The 20,138-nt window shown below is 43.3% G+C and overlaps 1 protein-coding gene across 5 annotated transcripts in view; it reads right to left on the bottom strand.

Annotated features, from left to right (window-relative positions):
* Positions 1 to 20,138, bottom strand: part of bahcc1b (BAH domain and coiled-coil containing 1b) — a 67,790-nt gene that overhangs the window by 24,657 nt on the left and 22,995 nt on the right. For 2 of the 5 annotated variants that reach the window (XM_037277750.1, XM_037277751.1), the window contains exon 2: positions 12,357 to 12,688. In XM_037277750.1, coding sequence (XP_037133645.1) covers positions 12,357 to 12,528 — 172 coding nt within the window. In that variant the 5' untranslated portion in view covers positions 12,529 to 12,688. Of the gene's footprint in view, positions 1 to 517; positions 643 to 8,883; positions 9,079 to 12,356; positions 12,689 to 15,192; positions 15,501 to 20,138 lie in introns of those variants that run through there. The other 3 variants (XM_037277749.1, XM_037277752.1, XM_037277753.1) reach the window with 3 other exon arrangements.

Here is a 20,138-nt window from a genome sequence, read left to right as displayed (position 1 = left end):
TGCTTTTTTTTCCTCTCTCTCTCTCTCCCCCCCACCTCCCCTTGGTCTCTTCCTGCCCTCTGTTTCCGCTTTTGTTTTATCCCGATCCCAACATTCCCTTTCCATCTGTCACCGTTACATCCTCCCGTTGTTTGTCGCCGCCTCCCCCGTAGTTCCGAGCCTAAACGGCGAATGATGAATGCGAAAACGGCGTGCGTAAACTGACGGGATATGTCGGAGGAGGCCTGCGTGAGACGCAACGATGAGCTAAACAAACGCGCCCTAACCCCACTCAGCCAGGCTTTTGTTCCTCACGTCAACCGCAGACATGCATGCACATGGCAAAGGAAATAAATGCACGCGTGACCCGAGCGAACTCGAGATTATGCGGCGCGCGTTACGATACATGTTATTTGCTATAAACGGAAAGTGCTGTCTGAGAAAGACGCTATATTCGCTCTCTATAGTTTGTGATTAAAGTGGAGAACGCGCGGCCCACTCTCCCAGATGGCGTCATGTGATGGAAGCGTGTCAATACCGTCTCGTTGAATCCTCCCATCAGATGCTGACAAACCAAGACGGCAAAAATTAGGACGTTCTGTTCGCTTTAATTCCTTCGGCTGTTCTGACAGTTTGATTTGTTGCTTTACGCTTGACAGTGACGCTTGACAAACGCTTGCTTGCACAGGCGGCGGCGGAGGCAAAGTAGTCGACCAGGTTCAACTGCTTTGCAAATTTTTGGTGTCATCCCCACAATGACTTTTAATTCAACTTTGTTGCCCCCCCCCCCCACAAAAAAAACAAATCTTTATAGGAATATGTCAATTCCAAATTTGATTTGTTTTTTGATGGCGACCCAAAAGGTTGATGAGAAACTTTCGAGCGCAAGGCGCATTGTACTTAATGCCCTCGGTTTCACAGGTACAAGGCAGCCCTTTTTTTGACGAGTGGCAATTTTAATTAAACGCGGTTCAATGAGGCCACGCTGTCAGTTTAAAGACAGTAGAAGGATAAACGCTTTAAATGCAAAAATCCGGGGAATGTGTCAAAGGATGAAAAGCAGCCAAGGTTAGCATCTTATTTTTGGATGATAACAACTCGCTTTTCTCGCATTTATTTTAAACTACTTATAAAAAATAAAAAAATATGTGCAGAATGTTACTTGAAACATAAAACAAGAAAAAAGAAAGAGGTGGGCGGAGGGGGAAAAAAAAAAAAGAACCTGCGTGTTGCACGTCTGAGCAAAGATCGAAGGTGAAAGCTAACTGAGAAAATGAAAGATAGCAGTCCCGTTGGTCACAAGGTTTCTCACTCATCTGTAGAGAGAGGAATTTATTTGAAAATGTTAAGCTTAAATTTATATTATCTTTAAATTGGATCAGGCAATCACAGCAAATATGTAATCTATCAAATAAGTATTAGCCTCTTGCTGTTTTATTTTCACTTACACATTCCACGTTAGCTTATCGGTTAGCATGGCTTTTTGTGTTCTCTTTTTTTTGCTTCTGTCAACACACATCTATATGGAACTCACTCTTACACACACGCACTCACTACTGAAAGACTCAGTCTGTACGGTCCCAGTGTGCGTGTGTGTGTGTCAGAGGTTCTGACTCTCGTTAGTTTGGCTGCTACGCCTATTGCCGTACACTTGGCAACCTCTCGTCAGGCCGACCCTTTCATAAGCCTCCAACCACCAAGGGCCCTGGCAATGAGCCTTGAGCCAGCGTGTGTGTCTGACTACGTGTGTGTATGAGTCTCTCTCCGTGCGTGCGCGTGTGTTTGTATTTAGTGGCAGGAGTCAAGCCAGACCTTTCTGATCTGTTTTGACACCCCAGAATTGCACAAGTGACAGGGCTACTCAAACAAGGCGGTCGCGGAAGGCTCGAAGACGCGCGCACGCGCACGCCGGCCCGTGGGGGTGCAAACACATTCAGTGTGTCAATAAAGGACTGAACAGTGCTTACAAAGAATATGTTCGCGGGAGCGAGAGGAGTCCTTTTGCTCGGCAACATTCAGATAGCATTTTCCCTTCTGCTCTATCTTATTATTCATCAACTATTCCTCTTGACTCATTCATGTCGGAGTAAGCGGGGAGGGAGGGAGGCGCGGAGGCAAAGCACGGCGTGTCATCAGGGACGAGCGGCTGCACTGCATCACGTTACGGCAAAGAAAGAGGGAGAGAGAGAAGACGGAGAACGGAGGAGAGAGAGTGGAGGGGGGAAAAAATGAGATGAAAGAGCAACAAATGAGAGATTTCCCTGCGAGGCGCATAAATCAGCAGACTATGAACAGCAGCTCAAAGCCTGACTCCCAGATTGCGGACCAGAGTCTCGCCACACACACATTAACACACACAGAAACTAATGTCTCTCCACACACACAACCAGCTAAGATCCCCAATCTCGACGGCAAGCCCCCCTACAAGACGCATCACCTGCTGGCTGGGAGTGCCTGCTCATTACACAAAGCAAAGAATCAATCATAAAAACGGACTCGCAGGTCGAATTCAATGAACAGAAAAGGCCACTTTGAGAAGAAGAAAAAAAAATGTCTTCCCTTGACAAAGGTGAAGACAAAATGCTACATCAAAATATGAGTAAGAAGGAAAATGTTACAATTGCTCACCACAGACTTTTTAGATGACATGCACGACCACCTGAATAAAAAGTCTACACACCCCAAAACGAAAAAAAAATCGACACTTTTTTCCAGCATTAATGTGACTTAAAAGCTGTACTACACAAACTGATTTTTTAAACGTTTTTTAGAGATGCAAAGTAAAATAAAATGAACAAAATAGCTTGGTTGCACAAGTGTGCACACCCTCATACAATTGGAGATGTGGCTGTGCTCAGAATTAAGTCTCGACAAGTAGCAGACTGTTAAACTAATGAATATTTTTATTCTATTTTATTTAATTCTTTTTTTTTTTTTTTTTACTAAACAACCGAATGGAAATCCTTTCAGAATTTAGATTGTAACAAACCCTGCCATTGGTTAAAAAAGAGGTGGGCTACAAAGGGACGTAGGGGGGGTATCAAAGAACATCGGGGGAATTTGGAAAGAACGGGTCATACAAGACTGGGTCGGATTGGTATGCACACGCACACACACACACGCGAATTAGAAGCATAAGGTTACAGATATATTTAGGAATGGCTTGGTAAGAGTCAATAATGCAATTTCATCTGGAGTGCCTGTGTGCGAGCTTGCTCTGGGAGTTCTGGTCCCTCTCCGCTCGAACACACCCAATCGAATACGCTCACATGCACACAGAGACGAGAGCGGTGCGTCGGACGACATCCACCTGGAGGTCCAAACGCAAAGCCGTCGGTGACAAAATCCAAGTTTGACACATTTCGAGTTAATTAGAGCACAATCCCAATTCAAAAGCGTGTTCTGCGGTGCTGGATTACGTCGCTGCTACGCCTTTAACATGTGTTCCTCGTTACAATTACAGCTTGAAAAACTTTGGTGCAAAAATATCGCTCTAATTGCTCTTCTCTTTCTTGTATAAACATTAGCCAGAAATTTTTTCTTCGGATAACACAGTCACATTTTTGGTGACATTTTCACACGCGCAAAAAGATCTTGCCGTCAGCTGGGACATGCATTCGCAGAGCCTGATTTGTAAAAATAGAACATATTAAAAGTACCAGAAAGCGTCTCCAAATGTTTTGGAGTCAAGTCTGTGCTCCAGAAGTGCTCAATTCTACAAGAGTTTTGGGAGTATTTTCATGTGAATAAGATAAAATATTCCTATATTTGTTCCACATGGGTGCTTGCCATTCACTTTTATAGTGAATATAAATATTATAAAAAAAAAAAAAAAGTCTACACACCCCTATTCAAATTACACTTGACCTGTAACTGTAAAACTCAAAATTTGAATTATTTATACATCCACTGGGGAAGATATGGGGACAACGTGGGAATTAAAAAAGAAAAATTGAAAAAATACTCAATAGTCCAGTTTTATTTATTTTCCACTCATCTGGAGTATGACAGCTAAGTTGTCCTTTTAAATTTGCCTCAGTTGCTTGAAGACATCATTAATCACAATTCAGTTTCCCACAAAAACAGCTGAATATGGAGCAACTAATCGATTCCCATACTTCTCCACAAACACTTGAATTGCCTGAACGGGTTCAAAAACACTCGATTCGAATTCAGTGTCAAATAATTGTTCTAGCCTAATGAAGACATCTGTCTCAATACTTTTGTCTCAGTCGAAATAAAATAGTGGAAACAAAACCTACGAGCTCATTTTCATCTTGGGCTGCCAATACCAGGCAGCATCCACTCTGCTTAAGTGTCCTTGGGCAAGACGTCCTGCCACGTCTGCTAAGGTCAATTACCCAAAAGGGCGTGAAGGAGGGAGGGGTCAAATATACATTATGATTACAACAGAATACTACTCCTAAGCCATCCACGCCACTTCTACCGATCCTACGCCTCCGGTCACAGCGCAATATCACCCAACCAGGATGTGTGTGTATGCATGCGTGTGTGACTACTGTGTGTGCTTAACCGCAGCGCTCCGTATCAACCTCCACCATCGTGAGTTGAGAGGTTGTGGTTCCTAGAGAAGCACTTTACTTAAATGAGACTCTCAACGGCTCCACACGCAGGTGTCAGCCTCAGCATGCATGTGTGTATGTGTGTGTGTGTGTATGTTGCCAGTGTGCGCAAGGAGACTAAACAAGACAGAGGATCGGCAGACAGCGAGCGCAACAAGGGAGCGAGCAGAGAGGGAGACGATTGGAGGCTGTGATGAAGACAGAGAGATGAGAATAACCTAGTGTGACCTTATTTCTGCGCGCCATTGCCTCCTCTTCTCATATGCCTTCATATTTACGGAGGAATAACAAAAGATTATTGGAGAGAGTCATTGCGATGAAATTAAAGATGAGATGAAGAATAGTGGAGGGTGGGATGAAAAAAAAAAATCGATTCTAAATTCTTGTCAATTATTAGGAAGTCAGTCAAAATTGTGAGCTCAAAATTTCAAGGCAACAAACCGGTAAAATTTTAAGTGGAGCGGTTCTACTAAATCGTTTTTGGCTTTTCTATATTTCAAAATAAAGAACTAATTATCCCTTGTATTGTCCTCCAAGGTACTTTAACTGATTTAAATGTCACCATCAATGTCAACAATTTATCGTCTGAAGTTTGGATTTTTGTTTGAGTCAGAAAAAATACAAGGGTAGTTTTTTTAAAATGTGTGTCGCCAAAAAATACAAAAACCTTCATGATTTTATGTCACACTGATTTTTTTTTTTTTTATTCAAACTCTTTTATAGTAGTACAATATGTGTCTTGGTAATTGCATTTAATCAAAAATATGCACATAATTAACTTGTAAAGACATTGTGGCTAAGGGTAGGATGAAAAACGCCGCACAATCAAGTCAACCTTAGCCACAAAATTCGGCACACTCCAACAATCAAACGACATGGCTGCATTTACAAAAACAATAACGCTCTGTAATGACAGGCAGCAATTCACGGAATGCAAATTTGTGTTTTCTTTTTGTTAATACCGCAGCGAGCTGTTTTTGACATTTTGCACCCGAGCCAAAGAGCAAACTCCCTTCCAAAGATCCTTTACGCGACTTTAATAATTAATCGATTCATCAAGTTATTTTACAGATAAGGGAGCGTATCAAGAAAAAAACAAAAAAATTTTGTTATTTTTACGACCGCTATTTCAAAACCAGTACTACGCGAGACTTTTTTGGTCATATATGCAAATGAAGAGTAATGTGCTTCAATCATTTATTTATTATTTATTCCTATCCATACAGTGATGATAATGGGCTCCTCTTTACACCAGCCAGAGCCTCGCTTCCTTCCTCGGAGTGCCTATTAAACCGATTTAAGAGAACGTCTCCAATAGACAACGTAAGCGTCACTAAAATTTCCCAGTTGAAAGACGAACGTGAACTTCCTTACATTTTAGCGCAGATCGGCAAATTATGCGTCGCTTGTGAAATACTTGCCACACTTTGTCGTTGTATGACCTTTTTTTTTTTTTTAAATCCATGTTTGGAATATATCTAACTCAAATTTTTGTTGGCTTTGCAAATAAGACTTAAATGTTGCAAAGGATGATTTTAATAAACACACACACACACACACACTTGTGTGTGTTTATATAGGCCAAATCAGACTCCATACATCAAGCATGCACGCATTCTTCCAAACATTACAAAAACACAGATCAAAACGACCGAGAAAGACACTGGGCGGTTATTAAAGAGACAAGAAGAAGAAGTGGAGACACTTTAGCGGCAATCAAAGACGCGCACAAGTAAAGAGGGACTGAAAGAGAGAGAAAGGCTGCGAGACACATGCCGAAGTGGAGAGTTTCGCTTTTAATCAGGCCCGATCCAAAATTTAGACAGGCACACGTAGAGGCACAAGGAGCCCCGGTGGGATTAGGACCTCGGATGCGTGCGCGCGTGCACGTGCGTCCCGCGAGACTGATTAGCCATGAATGACTGATGACGGATCTTTGTTGTTGTTGATCTTTTTTTTTTTTTTTTTTTTTTTCTCTCCGAGCTCTCTAGTTGTTTTTTCCCCATCACTAGTCTGCGCGAAGGGAGGAGATACGCAAACACACACACACACCTACACATACGGGCTCCATGTATATTCAACAAAGGCTTCTGAATATACTTAATGCTTTCATGTGTGTCACTGTGTAACGATCCATGCTGTTCCACACAGCTGCTTCTCTCTATTTCTGATACACACACACACACACAGCCACGTATTACCTATTTAATATCTACCTGTCTGTCACACCAATCTGTTCCGTCTACACGACAGTACGACTATGGAGAAACCTCCGGCATCGTGGAGGCTTTTTAATCCTCACCTCCAGATGAACCTCCACCGCCCCCCCCCCCCCCTTCCCGCTATCCATCTGAGCCCCTGACAGCAAAACAAACTGGACATAGACCCGCCTGAATGGGATCCATTATAATATGAATGGAGCAAACAGCTGAAATGAATGAAGGAGAGCGGCGCAACACAAGAAACGCATCAAACAAGTCCACTCCGGTGTCTGCGAGTCAGGATCTAAATGTGACCTCGAGACGGATAAAAAGGCCGGCTAGTCTCAGGTGTAGCCCGACGGAGATAAGGTGATGGCTTTGTGTGTATGGATAGGAGGCGGTGACATCATCGGCACTCCCCCGCGCAAAGTAATGTCGTCTCTCGGTCACATGGCATAAGCAAGGGGGATTGCCTTGACCCCAAAGACAAGAGCCCATAAAATAGCGTGACTGCAAACACACACGTACACACAAATCTTTTCATTGATTGTGGCACTTACATATCAGAAAGAAGACGATGATAAAAAAAAAAGAAAACACTTTGTATTGCGGTATTAAATAAATAACTACAACGGTCTTTGAACTCTTCTTGTTTACTGGCCTTACACTTGAAAAGTATTCTTACGACCGGACGAGAAAGAGTCTGAACTTATAAAGCAATATAGGTGAAGGTGTCAACAGGAACTTATTAAAAAGTATTATGGCCTACGTGCCACCTTAGAGTAAAAGAGTACTTGGGGTGTGAGGGAAAAGCATATTGTAACATAATAAAATATTCTACATTGGCAGCAAAATACTATACTAGTATAATACACGTGGTATATATATGTGTGTGTGTGTGTGTGTGTGTGTGTGTGTGTGTGTGTGTGTGTATACACATTTTTATTAGACCCAAGCTAAAAAAAATTTTTTATTTATTTATTTACAGCATTTGGATGCACTTTGTCACATTCCACCAGTGGCCATGTGCAGTTGAGCACCAAAATGAAGGAGTGGGAAAAGAAAACAAAAAAAAATAACAAGGAAATGATTTGAAATCGAGACAGAGATTGGAGGAGAGCGTTTGGGTGGAGAGGAACTAGATGTAAGAGGTGTGTGGAGGGTGAGGGGGGTCAATTGAGAAGAAAAGAGAGTGACAGCGGAGTGTAGCGCAGGGAGGTGCGGGGAGAAGGTGAAGGAGGAAGAGGAGGGAGCCCTGAGGACCACTCCAAAGAGAGAGGAGCAAATGCGGAGCGAAGGGGAAGTGAAAGAGGGAAGCAGAAGGAGAGGAAGAGAAGAAGGAGGAGGAAGGGCGAGCATGTGGTGGAAGAGGAACGAGGCGGAGGGGAGGGGAGGTCTGGCCTGCGAGAGAAGTGGGGAAAAAGGGGGGAAGAGGAGAGAGGGAAAAGGAGCACATGGACCGAGAGAGTCTGGCACTTTCCATTCACATGCCAAATCATCAGATGGCGGCGTGCGTTCACAGTCCCGAGATGTTGAAACCGAGCGGGCCCGACTCCCTTCATATCACCACCGCAGACAATAAGCAGCTGTTCACATGTTGGATGCGAGTTGGAGGCCAGACAAAAGTCTTTCTGTCCTCCAAGCAAACGTGCCTGGGAACAAACATGCTCTCCACTCAAGACTTTGACATCAAAAAGACTTGCACTCAATATAGAATTGGGTTTCGTGATTGGATGCAGATAAGTGGCACGTTATGCGCCGTGATTTCGGTTTCATTTTTTTTCCTTTGTCTAAATACATTTGGAAGATACAGCAAACCTCTGTTTGCCCCGAGGGAGGGGGGGGGGATATGTTAGGGACCCGCCTACTCTAGGTAAATTTACGAAAAATTCCGCAAAATTGCATTCTATAACATTGCAAAGTCAATTCATTCCGAATTTTGACAATATGTGGAAAATTGAGCGAGCACAATAGACGGGAAAAAAAAATCCTTATTTGAATAAGCAGTCGATTGTACACCTCCATCTACGCGTCTCCTGCCATGACACTCTGCAAAGTTTTTGTTGAAATTGGTTAAGAGGCTTACGTGTAATCCCGCTAACTAACAAACAAATACGTACAGTATGTTTGAACAGAAGTGAGTTGACAGTTTGCCGTGTCCAATGGCAGCTCAGCTGGCTGCAGCCTCCACCAGCTGTCCCCTCCCCACGGGGGGTCGTCTTGCGCGCCGCACCCGGGACGTGCCCCCCGCGCCCTGGGCGCAGTCGAGACCAGCCCGGTCTGTCTGAGACGCTCATCCGTTGCTGACTCATCTCACATATACACCCCGTCTCTCTCGCTCTCTCTCTCGCTTTCACTTCCTGTCACTCTTGAGAGGTGGCGGAGACGCCAGCCCGAGGAGACAGGGATGGCGGCCGGCGGGTGCCGTCAGGCGATTGTAATCCGACTGGATTACCAACCAGGTGGAAACATTCAGCCTCCTCCTTCCCTCTGCCGTCCCTCCTTCGTCGCCATTCTCATTCATTTTTTCCAGCCTTTCCGTCTCCTTTGTGCATTTCAATACGAGTACACAACGATGCACTTTAGCTGACTCATCCTTACAAACAATACACATGCATTGTCCTCCTCCCCCCCCAAGTCATGCGGTTGGAGTGGACTGAAAAGAAAAGCACACATTTTGTATTTTTTTTTTAGAATATTTTAAGTTTGACCAACTTGAAATGATAGTGAGCGTAACAAAGTAAGCAAGTTGCTCCAAAACAATTTGCTGGGTTGTTTTTAACGTATAGCAATGAAAGGCTGCCAATGGATGCTTCCATACGCCGTGGAGGAATGGTGAATGGAGGTGCGTCTCAAACATGACCGAGCACGAGGAGCGATGGGGTGCGTCGAAGGGAAGGGGGGGTCAACACGGGGAAGAATGAGAGAGGGGGGGGGGGGGTAAAACAAGAGAGGTGATGGAGAGGTTATCTGCTCCTACAGAAACATTGCGATTATGGTTTATTACTTTTTCAAAGCGCGCACGCAGTTTCCGATGTGTGGCTGTGTGTGCAGCTGCAAAAAAAAAAAAAAGCTTTTCTTTGTGTGTGTGTGTGTGTGTGTGTGTGTGTGTGTGTGTGTGTGTGTGTGTGTGTGTGTGTGTGTGTGTGTGTGTGTGTGTGTGTGTCTTTGTAGGTCACACACACGCACACGCTCCCACATATCCACGGTCATGTAAACAAAACTGCTGTCTGGGAAGTAACCCACCTGTTCAATGACAAGCCGTGCCACGCCCTCCATAATACTGCACACCTGTGCTACTGCAGGCAAAAAACCTTCTCACGCACGTGCACGCGCACACGCTCAGCCACTGCCCAGGGCTAACCATAGAAAAAGAGAAGAAAGAAACTAGAAGAACAGCACAGGGGAGGAAAATGAGGGGGCAGCAAGGCAGACAGAGACAAAGGCTTGCTTCCCATCCTTTCTATCAGTAATCACGCCTGTGTAATATCATTATTGGGTTTTATCAAATTGTGGAGGGGGGGGGTTGGCGGGAGGGGTCTCGGGGCGCTGGTATGCAACCATCATTCCATCACCTTGTCAAGCGTGTCGATATTCAAGCAGACACCATGCTGATGTAAATAAGAAGCTTCAGAAGAATTGATGGATCGCATGCTTTTCCGGGGGTGGGATCCATTTTTCCGATACGCTCAATTAGAGGTTTTTAGAAAAAGGGGAGAAGATGGTAGGAATTGTGCGTATGCTTTGCACACACTGCCCTTCCTCCTCCTGTCCCACTTTAGCCAACTCCAAATCATATTTCGCCCCTTAGTCAAGGCCTGGAGCCAGCTTGCTAAATCTCCAAGGGGGGGGCAGGCACAAAAGGTATACCACCCCCACTCCCCTAAAAAAAAAAAAAACCTTCACCTCCAAGCAAATATAGCAACCCCCATCGTCAAAACAGCAATCCTCTATGCCCGTCATGTCAGTCAAAAGCCCATCAGAGACATGCATGGAGAGTCTGGATATCTGCGAGCTCAATACAGTGTCATGCACCTTGAGACCCAGCGAGAGGCCCCCTTGAATATATTTCAATAGCATTATCAGCCGGCATTACTATGCTTTCTCCCCCTCCGACATTACAGAATCGGGTTTAAATTGGACCATAATGCATGTGGGCGAGCGGCGCTACCAGTCTTTGTGCACAATAATCTGGTTAAGGCGTTATGCAGGTTAGAAGTGTGTTACTTTAAACAAGCCCATTTTGCATGTATAAACGGGATTTTATTTGGGGGGGGTTCAGTTGAAGAAATACAGTAGATTTGGACAATGAATTTCATAATCCATATGGCGGAGTTTGAAAGTTCACAACGAAGAACAATTATTAAACAAAATCCATAATTATGTATTTACACCATGAAGAGTGTTTTACATAAGAGCGGTACATAATTTAGAAACTATGTTTAATTCATCAGACATTAAAATTAAGCAGACGTGCTCATAAATTGAAGGTACTTTTGAACTAAAATATTTGAGTGTCGTATTCACTGACACTGCTTGGAACGTATTTTGAAAAATATGCCAATATATTAAAATGGTATTGGTGTATACCGTATATTTTTTTCTTTAATTAAAACTCCAATGAGAAAAAAATATTTGTATTTACATGTTTCTAAATTAAATAACATGGGTCGTGTACTTCATAGCGACATGATATAGATATATAGAGATAGATAGAAATCTGTGATTTGAGAGTGTCTTTACAACTAATGAATATGCAAATAAGATGAGCTAAGTGGGTCCTATACAACAGGACTGAGTGTCTCGGTCCATTTTAAAGAATCCGCTGCATTTGCAAGCGTTAATTAATGAGCTCGCTCATCAGACACGTTCACGTGCATCCAGTTAATCGCAGTATTTAAATGCTTATATCGTTTGAAGTCTTTTTTTTTTTCTTTTTCCCCAGGACCTCCACCCGCGGATATGAGCACACGGGAGGTTACCTTCCCATCCCCCCCAGCCGCCCCCCCATTGAGACAGGATACCAAAGCTACTTGTTAAATCTAATGCATGCACTGTCAACCCATTCGCACCCCGTCACGTCGGCGCTCAATATAGAAACGGGATTTTCTGGTATTACCCGCACCTCCATTAGCCAGAGCACCCCTCGAAGCAGCCCCCCCCCCTGCCTCCTTTTACAAACACTTATATTTGCCCACCAGAACCGAACCAAAAACCTCATCCAACGAGCTCCTCGTGCAATGGGACGGGCGCAGTTAATAGCCTTAATTTATTGTTTAATGGGAGGTGTAAGCAGTGGAATTACCCAATCTTAATTAATTACATCGAATGACAATGATAAGTAGTTTACTAATTGATGAATCATATAAATATGTGACAAGATTATGCCGGTGGAAACCATTTTTTAATCCACGTGTGAGAACTGGGGGTTTGGGAAATTGACTAAAAATGCGCTGTTACGAAATAGTGACTTAAAACGTGCGCGTTTCCAGCACATACCCGTCTTTTCCAATGTTCCTAAAGTTTGCTTATTGCAACCTTTTTTTTTTTTAGTATTCACACGGAAGAGAAAACAATTCGGTGCTAAACTGACCTGAGTGCGGAGCCATGGAGAGATGGGATGAGTAGTACTTCCCCGTCTGGAAGTGAGCCGCGTGCTGCACGGCGCTGTGGCCGCCTGGCGCCATCCGAGACGCGGCGCTGTGCACCAGCGCGCTCCGCTCCGTCAGGAGGTGGTGCGGAGGAGTGAAATCACGGCTTTCCATCCGGCCGAGAAGCGATAAATCCCAAATCCCAAGTAAAATCCGGAGGCACCGAAGGTCTCAGGCGCCCAGATGCAAATAATCCCCTTTATGAACTTCGAGATCCGCTCGCATTGAGCGGAGTTTTGGCTTGGCAGGGTGGAAAGTGAGTCCCCGTCATCTCCTACAAAGGAGAAGGCAGGAGACACGTCAAAGCTCTGACAATAATGAGTCAAGCTGGAATGGAGCCATGCAGAAAAGACTCCACTGACATACAGTTTGCTGCTCAGATGTTCACATGCACGAGAAACATTGAAAAGAAAAAAAAAAAAGTACATTTACACGCTAAAACCACAATCCTGACTGAGAAACATTTTGGAGGAGAAAGGTGAGCTGGTGTCCTGTGAGCAACATTTGGCCCCAGGATGCAAGATCTATTTTGGCCCCCTCCCTTAGCGCCGCGCACTAGAAGCTTCCTGCATGCATCCATCATGTAAATACCCCCCCACACACACACACTTAGATTGTTCAGAAATGGAAAAACAATCAGGGCCAGCATGCAAAGTTGGCGAAATTTGTCTAAATTATGACCATTGTTTTGCAAACTGCCCCCCATCGTGCTCAGACCTCATTTTGTTTACAATGATAAAATTGCATTTGTTCTCCCACTTATCACAAAGGAGGGGGGGTTGGAACGAGGTGCTTTCTATTTCGTTCTAATTTATTAATTTATTTATGGCGTATTTTCTCTTTTCTGCCTTTTTCCAGTAGATGCACTGCGCCTGTTTCTTGTATGGCAACATCTATGAAAGCACATTTCCATCAGTGTGGAGCCAAATACATTGCATGTGTGTGTGTGTGTGTGTGTGTGTGTGTGTGTGTGTGTGCAGCAGCAGCAGCAGCAGCAGCAGCACACACGCAGCAAGCAGTGTAATCACAAATCAAATCACCTTTATGCCTCGGTGCGATGGGGTGCGTGGCAATAAACGGCGAAATAGTCGGAAATCATCGACTTTATATGTATGCCTTGCAGCCCGGGTCATTTACTTAAATAGGGCTCCCTGTGACGCTCGGGTGGGGAGTCATCTATTGGGCCTTTCAGTGTCCATCTAGAGCTGCTGATAGAAGCTCCCAGGAACCGAGGAACAAAGAAAACAAATCTGTTTCTTGACTGGGTCAAATGTTTTGATGCTAAGGAATATAAGCAGCATGCGCACGTTTCGAGTCGAGGGGGGAACTTTGAAAGTTGCGTAACTTGATGTGTGTCCGTGCTGCGAAGTGCGTGCATGTGCAAAAACGAAGAGCGAGTGGTGGCACGTTTGAGATCGTCAATTAAAAGCACATTTGAATTGTCGACTGTTTTATTTGTACGTACGTGGAAAACGACGACGTGCGTGATCGCAAGAGGAGAATTGCGGGGCCGATTGAAGCGCGCTACACGAGACCAAAATGGACTCTCCCTTGTTCTGCGTGGGTTCGACACAATCTCTCTTTCTCCACGGGACAGCGATCATAAACAACTCTGCTCTGACATCGCTCTATACATTTTGCATTTTTTCCCCCCTTCCTCCTCAGCCGTAAACTCACGTCTACGTGTTTACGTTCCACGTAAATAGAGAGCCACTCGGACTACATTTTAACAAGCTGAAGCGATGTCTCGTCTTATTGCGCGGCCACGCAAACGCGTACGTGGATCTCGTATAGTAAAGTCAAAGAAAAAGACAATTTGGACGCAATGCAGTGTGTGTGTGTCTGCGTGTGTATGTGTGTGACGAGAAGACGCGTACTGACTGACTGCCGCGGACTCCGTGCACACACGCCTCCCCGTCACACACACACGCACGCACGCACAAACAGGCACTTTAGCTTTCACACTATTGTAAAATAAAACAAAATAATTAAATTACAATAAAAGTTTACTTACAAGATGGAGTAAAATTGTCGAAATGTTCTACGGTGCTTATTCATCCCCATGCACGAACGAGGAATGCAAAAAGACTTACAATTTACTGAACCCTTGGACAAACCGGTAGAAAATGCATGAAATTGACAAGTGTCCCCGGTTAATATGGTAACCCGTTACGTTGAACAATTCGGAAATAAAGTCGAGTCACAACGCGACAACGCGACACTAAATCCAGAACGTTCTATGGGGCCGGCTGAACCGGAGGCACAAGCCCAGCCGGGGTGAACGAAGCTCGGCGTCAGCATAGCCTTCGCATCGGGGAGAATGAAACTATGGTGTGATTATCTTGGACTGCCCCCCGCCCCCCCAAATAAAACATACATTCACAAAAAAACACACACGCATATAACCATAAAGCACTCAAGTCAAATGTCTCGTAAATAAAATATTTTTAAAATTAATTGAATGAATGAATTAGACAGAAAACCTGTAAAAGTGGAACCAGCCCAAAAGTGACACATCATGCAAGAGAAATCTGCACTAGTGAACATTCATGTTTTGTTATTCTTTTAGTTAGAACCGCACTGAAAACAATATTAAGTTCAATAAGTTTCATCTACAACTAAATATTGTTTCAAACATTTTTTCTAATCCAATGCATCCTAGTATGATTTCAAGAAAACGCCGCATTTAAACACTCCTATCGCGCGAGCCAGCAAAGGGTCACATTTTAGTGATGTTAAAAAAAAAAAATCTTAAAACAATACACATTTGCTACTTACTGCTAAGTTATATCCCTTGTCTGGCCGGTGGTGTCTGAACAAAAAAAAGCAAGAGTATCACAGACGAAGCCCTAAAAATCATGCAAAATCCCCGCGTCGCCGAGATGAAACATGTGGGATTGATTACATCCTATGCTGCTGCTGTTGCTGCTGCTGCTGCTGCACACTGTGCTGCGCACTCACTGGAGGTATGGCACAGACACGCCGTAGAAGTTCGGGCTTGTAGTGAATCGAGACTCGTTCATGCAACCGGGGACTCAGACACGCCGGGGGGAGGAGGAGGCGGAGGGTGGTGTGGGGGGATCTGTGTGCGGGGAGGGTGAACGCGCGCGCCTACTGGTTTGAGGACGACAATGTGAAAGCGTGCCCGTGAGGCACCCCCCCCTTCCTCTTCCATCCGCCCTTACCCCACCCTAGGTTTCGCTACACACACACATACAAGCACCCCCCCCCCCCCCTCCCCTCCCAGTCGTCGGTAAACACCCATCACCATTGGCTGCCCATCTGAGCCAATGAGGATGTTGCTGTATTCGAGGAGGGAAACAGCTCAGGGTTTGATTTGGAAGCCCGTAATCGGAGCACTGCGTGGTTGCAAGTACTACGAGGCCCGCTCAGTCAGCAACTATTCCTACTTAAAATCGGCTCAAATATTGCATGATCGTCTATTGGATGTCAGCTATCGCTCGTTTTATTGCATGTTTACGACATAACGTCCAACTTAAGGCCCGGGGGCCAAATCTGGTCCCCTACGTAATTTTTGTGGCCCATTCAGCCAAATCAAATGGTCAAATTTCTTGCTATTTTTGTTCTTTTTGGTAGAATAGCTGCAGAAACTGCTTTTTAATTTTTGTCTTTGTCCTTTCACCGAATCCCTTTTTCAAATTATAAATTGGACACTAGTACAGTATATGAAAATATTTGCTAATGATTACCAACTATTAGGTCTGCTGAGGTAAGTCATCCAATTTCATGTATTTCAATTAACTTTATTTTCAAATGTAAATAAGTAAAACCATAGGCTGCTATTATATCATAATAATGTAAACACAAAACTTGAAAATAAGTGTATCCTGTTCATTTCTGGGGGTCTGTCATTTTGACCATAATTATATCAATAAAAACAAAGTTGTATTTTAATCTATTCTGTTTCTAATAATTGGTTAGAAAATTATTTTCTACAAATACTGTATCATCTATCTATGCAGTGACATATAGTGACAGTAATGCAGAACAATTAAATTATCTTCCCCTACACATAATAAATTCACTGTATACTTTCTGTGACATTTTTTTGCTGTTGAAACTTTTTGTTTAACAATTTTTGCTGTTTTTTATGGCTGGCTTAATGTGTGGCTGTAGACACACATGCATACACACTAGCTGCCTTCTCCGCGACTGTCCTCGGGGTTAGCGTTCCCTATGCTTGAGTAATTTCGCCCATTAAAAGTGTAAGAGTACGGCCTTGTATGCTTCCACATCGAAATGTATGAGCTGCTGTAGTAACCCGTCTACAGCATTCCGTCCGGTTTTGTTTACACTGGCACTTGGAGGGTTAACGCTAGGGCCGTGCAGATCGATCCAAGTGTCCATAAAAATGATACTAATGTGAGTATCGGTATCGCATCAAATCCATACAGCTAGTATCGATCCTTTGCATTTAGTAATTCTTCTTAGTGCATGTTTTTATACATAAAAGTGCCCCGCAATACAGTTACTTTCAAATAATCATTTTTACAGTGACGGACATTTTACATTCAATGCTTTGTTTTAGCTTTTCCACCTACCAGCTGTTTATTTTTGTGGCACAACATAAAATATAATTTCTGAGTGATAATAGCTTAAAGTTACCTACAGGTAAACTACCTGCAAGTGGAGTGCGCAATTTTTCCTTGTGTTTTCTCTAACTGGGAGTGGAAGGGAAATCAAAACAACGGGTTGCAGGGATTAGTTTATTTAACAAATCGAATCCAAATAAACTAGAAATACTGTCTGGGATAAAGGAATTTAAGAGATATGCAGATTACTACGAAAGACAGTCCACTGAAGATATTATGGCAGGCTTACGCACTCAACAAGAGAGTTTAAATTGCTCAAACCATGTTATGTATTAGGAAAAGCAATTTAAAATGTTTTTTTAATCCAAAAGTACTTGGTATCAGTATCAATATCGACAATACTGGGGCCTGTATGTTCTGGGTATTGATCGATACCCACATCTCTGTATCGCAAAGCTCTGGCGAACGCGGCTCCGGCTCCTTACGCGCTTCCCGATTGGCTGGCGCGCAGCCACTGCGCCGTCCATCAGAGAGTGTAAACAAGGCTCTGATTGGCTGCTGGCCAGTCCGCACTGTGCTGCCTGAAAAAAGCAATTACTGCCCCCGCGGTTTCAAGGCGACCCGTTCTGAACGACGAAAGGAGATAAGGAGGAGCGGTTTCAAGGCGTCCCTCCTCACCCCTTGCGCGAAGCCCCCGTTGGCCCCCAGAGCAAAAGGAGTCAAGAGTGACTAAATCAAAGGGAATACGGTAAAAAGGGGGCAAATTGCACGCCGTATGAAATGCAGAGGAGCTGGGTGCAACGACAATAGGTTTGTGTGCAGGAAACGAAGAGGGGAGCACGGCGACGCGGAACCGGGAAGGAGCCGACAAGCGCGTGGGGGTCCCACCAAAAGTTTGCACGCAGGGATTCTCGATTTTAAACGCGGTGAGCTGCTCTCGCCCTAAATTTGCTCTATCGATGATGTAAGCCGCTTGATATTGTTTTGCAATCGCTGCGTAAAATCTGCGCCTTAGATGGGGCACAATTATGAAATGCACGTGTTCTTTTCTTTTTATTATTTTCTAAATGCATCTTGACAATAATTAGTTGCAATAGAATGAGACATTTTTACCACAGTGATGCAAATCATCGATATAATTTAATGTCCTGACAAACGGAAATACAAATGCCTGAAATAGTCGAGGCAGACGTGAACGTATCATTTGCTTTGGTCCGGGCCCAAACAAAACACGGCATGTCCGTACAACCACGAGATGAGTGACTATGACACACTCTTTGCGCTTTGAGAAGAAGACTTTATAAGAGAACAATTTACATATAAGCCTGTAATTTTAAGGAAAAATGTAAGGGTGTTGGGGATGCAAATTTATTAGGTCTGTAATTAAATAATCATTACCATGTTTGCCTATTTAACTGGCGTTGAGAATTGCACAACGTTGCACTTATATAAGGCTGCAAATATGTAATTTGCAATATTTATAATTTGTTATATATACACAAATAGAACTGTATTGTATTGACTTGAATGTGAGTGTGGAAAATAAAGTTGACCTCATCTCCAAAGTTGTTTAGTGTTCACTATATGCTGCTAAATAATGCTAAAGAAACATTTTATTGCAAATAAGCTGAGGCAATTAAAGATATTCTGTGTTTTTGCATTTATTACTTGAATGATGATTTGGTGGCAAATTAAATACTTAAAAATGAGAAGCAACCTGAATCACAAATGCCAATTGTTAAGGTCAGAGGTTAAAAATGCTCATACATATTGATACAATTCAATACAAGGTGGACTTCATCCATTCACTGCATACTAAATAATGAAGTGATTTGCTTCTGTGCGCTGGGCAACAACAAAATATACAGCAGAGTGTAAATTAAAGTTTCGCATGACGAACTATAATGATTTTTTTTAAAGAATATTAAGAAAAAACAGTTTTTAAAATATGTTCATAAGAATTGTGTTATAGTACATAGCATATATTTTTACACATTTGTTTACATTTACACAAAATAAAAAAAACAAAATATTCAAGTTTTTATTTATTTTTTTTGTCCTGTCATCCTTTGCATCATTTTAAGCATTTACCCAAAATGAGCTTACATTTCAGGTCGGATTTTATTTATTTATTTTTTACATTGCTATTGTAGGTTCTTTTTCCACGTTAAAGTGGGGGTCGTGCGTGTGTGTGTGCGTTTCCCTGAGCCCGCGTGCCGAGGGTGGGGGTGGTTGGGCGATTGAGTAGTAGGGGGTGCAAGGGTGGTTGGGTGTTGCGGGATAATTAATGCGGATTGACTGATTGCTCTTGAAACAGAGCGGTCCTGCACTAGGATTGTCCTCAAGCAGTGAAGCGTCCCTGACTGACACTTTCCACCTTCCCCTCGCGGCTTTCTATTCTATAGGGGCCTTGCTCCTCTTCTCCTCACACTCCAGCCCGGTTTGCAAGGCTCCTTCCCCGGCATGTCCCGGGCTACTCATTAAAGCACATTTGAATTAAAACATAGTTAAGTGACCTTTTCCCTATACAGATGGTGTACCTAATTAAAAGGCCAGTGGTGCATGATGAGGAATGTTAGATTCTACTTCGAAGATGGTGTTCATATAAGTTGACGAGTTGACTTCACTATGGACATTTAAAGCTCTCATTAAAGCCGAAATATGTTTTGATGTGAAACTGGTTGGTGACGGGTGTTGTGGTGAAAAATAAATGACATCATCGGTTGATCGACTACAAAAGGAGTATTGCAATCTTTCATGCATCTCGCATTGGATCAGATTTTGCAGCTGTACCTAATGAAGTGACTGGTGAGTATACATTGCTAATGGAGGTTTATTTTGGAGGGGCGCGGGGGGTGCTAAAATGGCATTTTAAGTTGGAACAACTTTAAAATATAAATTATTGACATTTAAATTTTGAGTTCAGACAACTTGTTTTTTTTACTTGTAAAAATTGGTATATAAACTTATTGTATATTTATATGGTAAAATGAATGTTATATATGGAAATTATTTTACCTCTTTAATGGAGCTAAATCAAAATATTAGAAACACTTCACAATATGATGCAGTACAGCGCACGCACGCACACACACGGACACACACAGTCCCTATTGAGCCATTCAACTTCCCTTTCTGGAAGTAGGCGAATAAAATATTTCCTGCACATTA

This window comes from Syngnathus acus, chromosome 19, assembly GCF_901709675.1.
Source record: "Syngnathus acus chromosome 19, fSynAcu1.2, whole genome shotgun sequence".
Lineage (NCBI taxonomy): Eukaryota > Metazoa > Chordata > Actinopteri > Syngnathiformes > Syngnathidae > Syngnathus > Syngnathus acus.
This window is presented reverse-complemented; position numbering and strand designations above follow the sequence as displayed.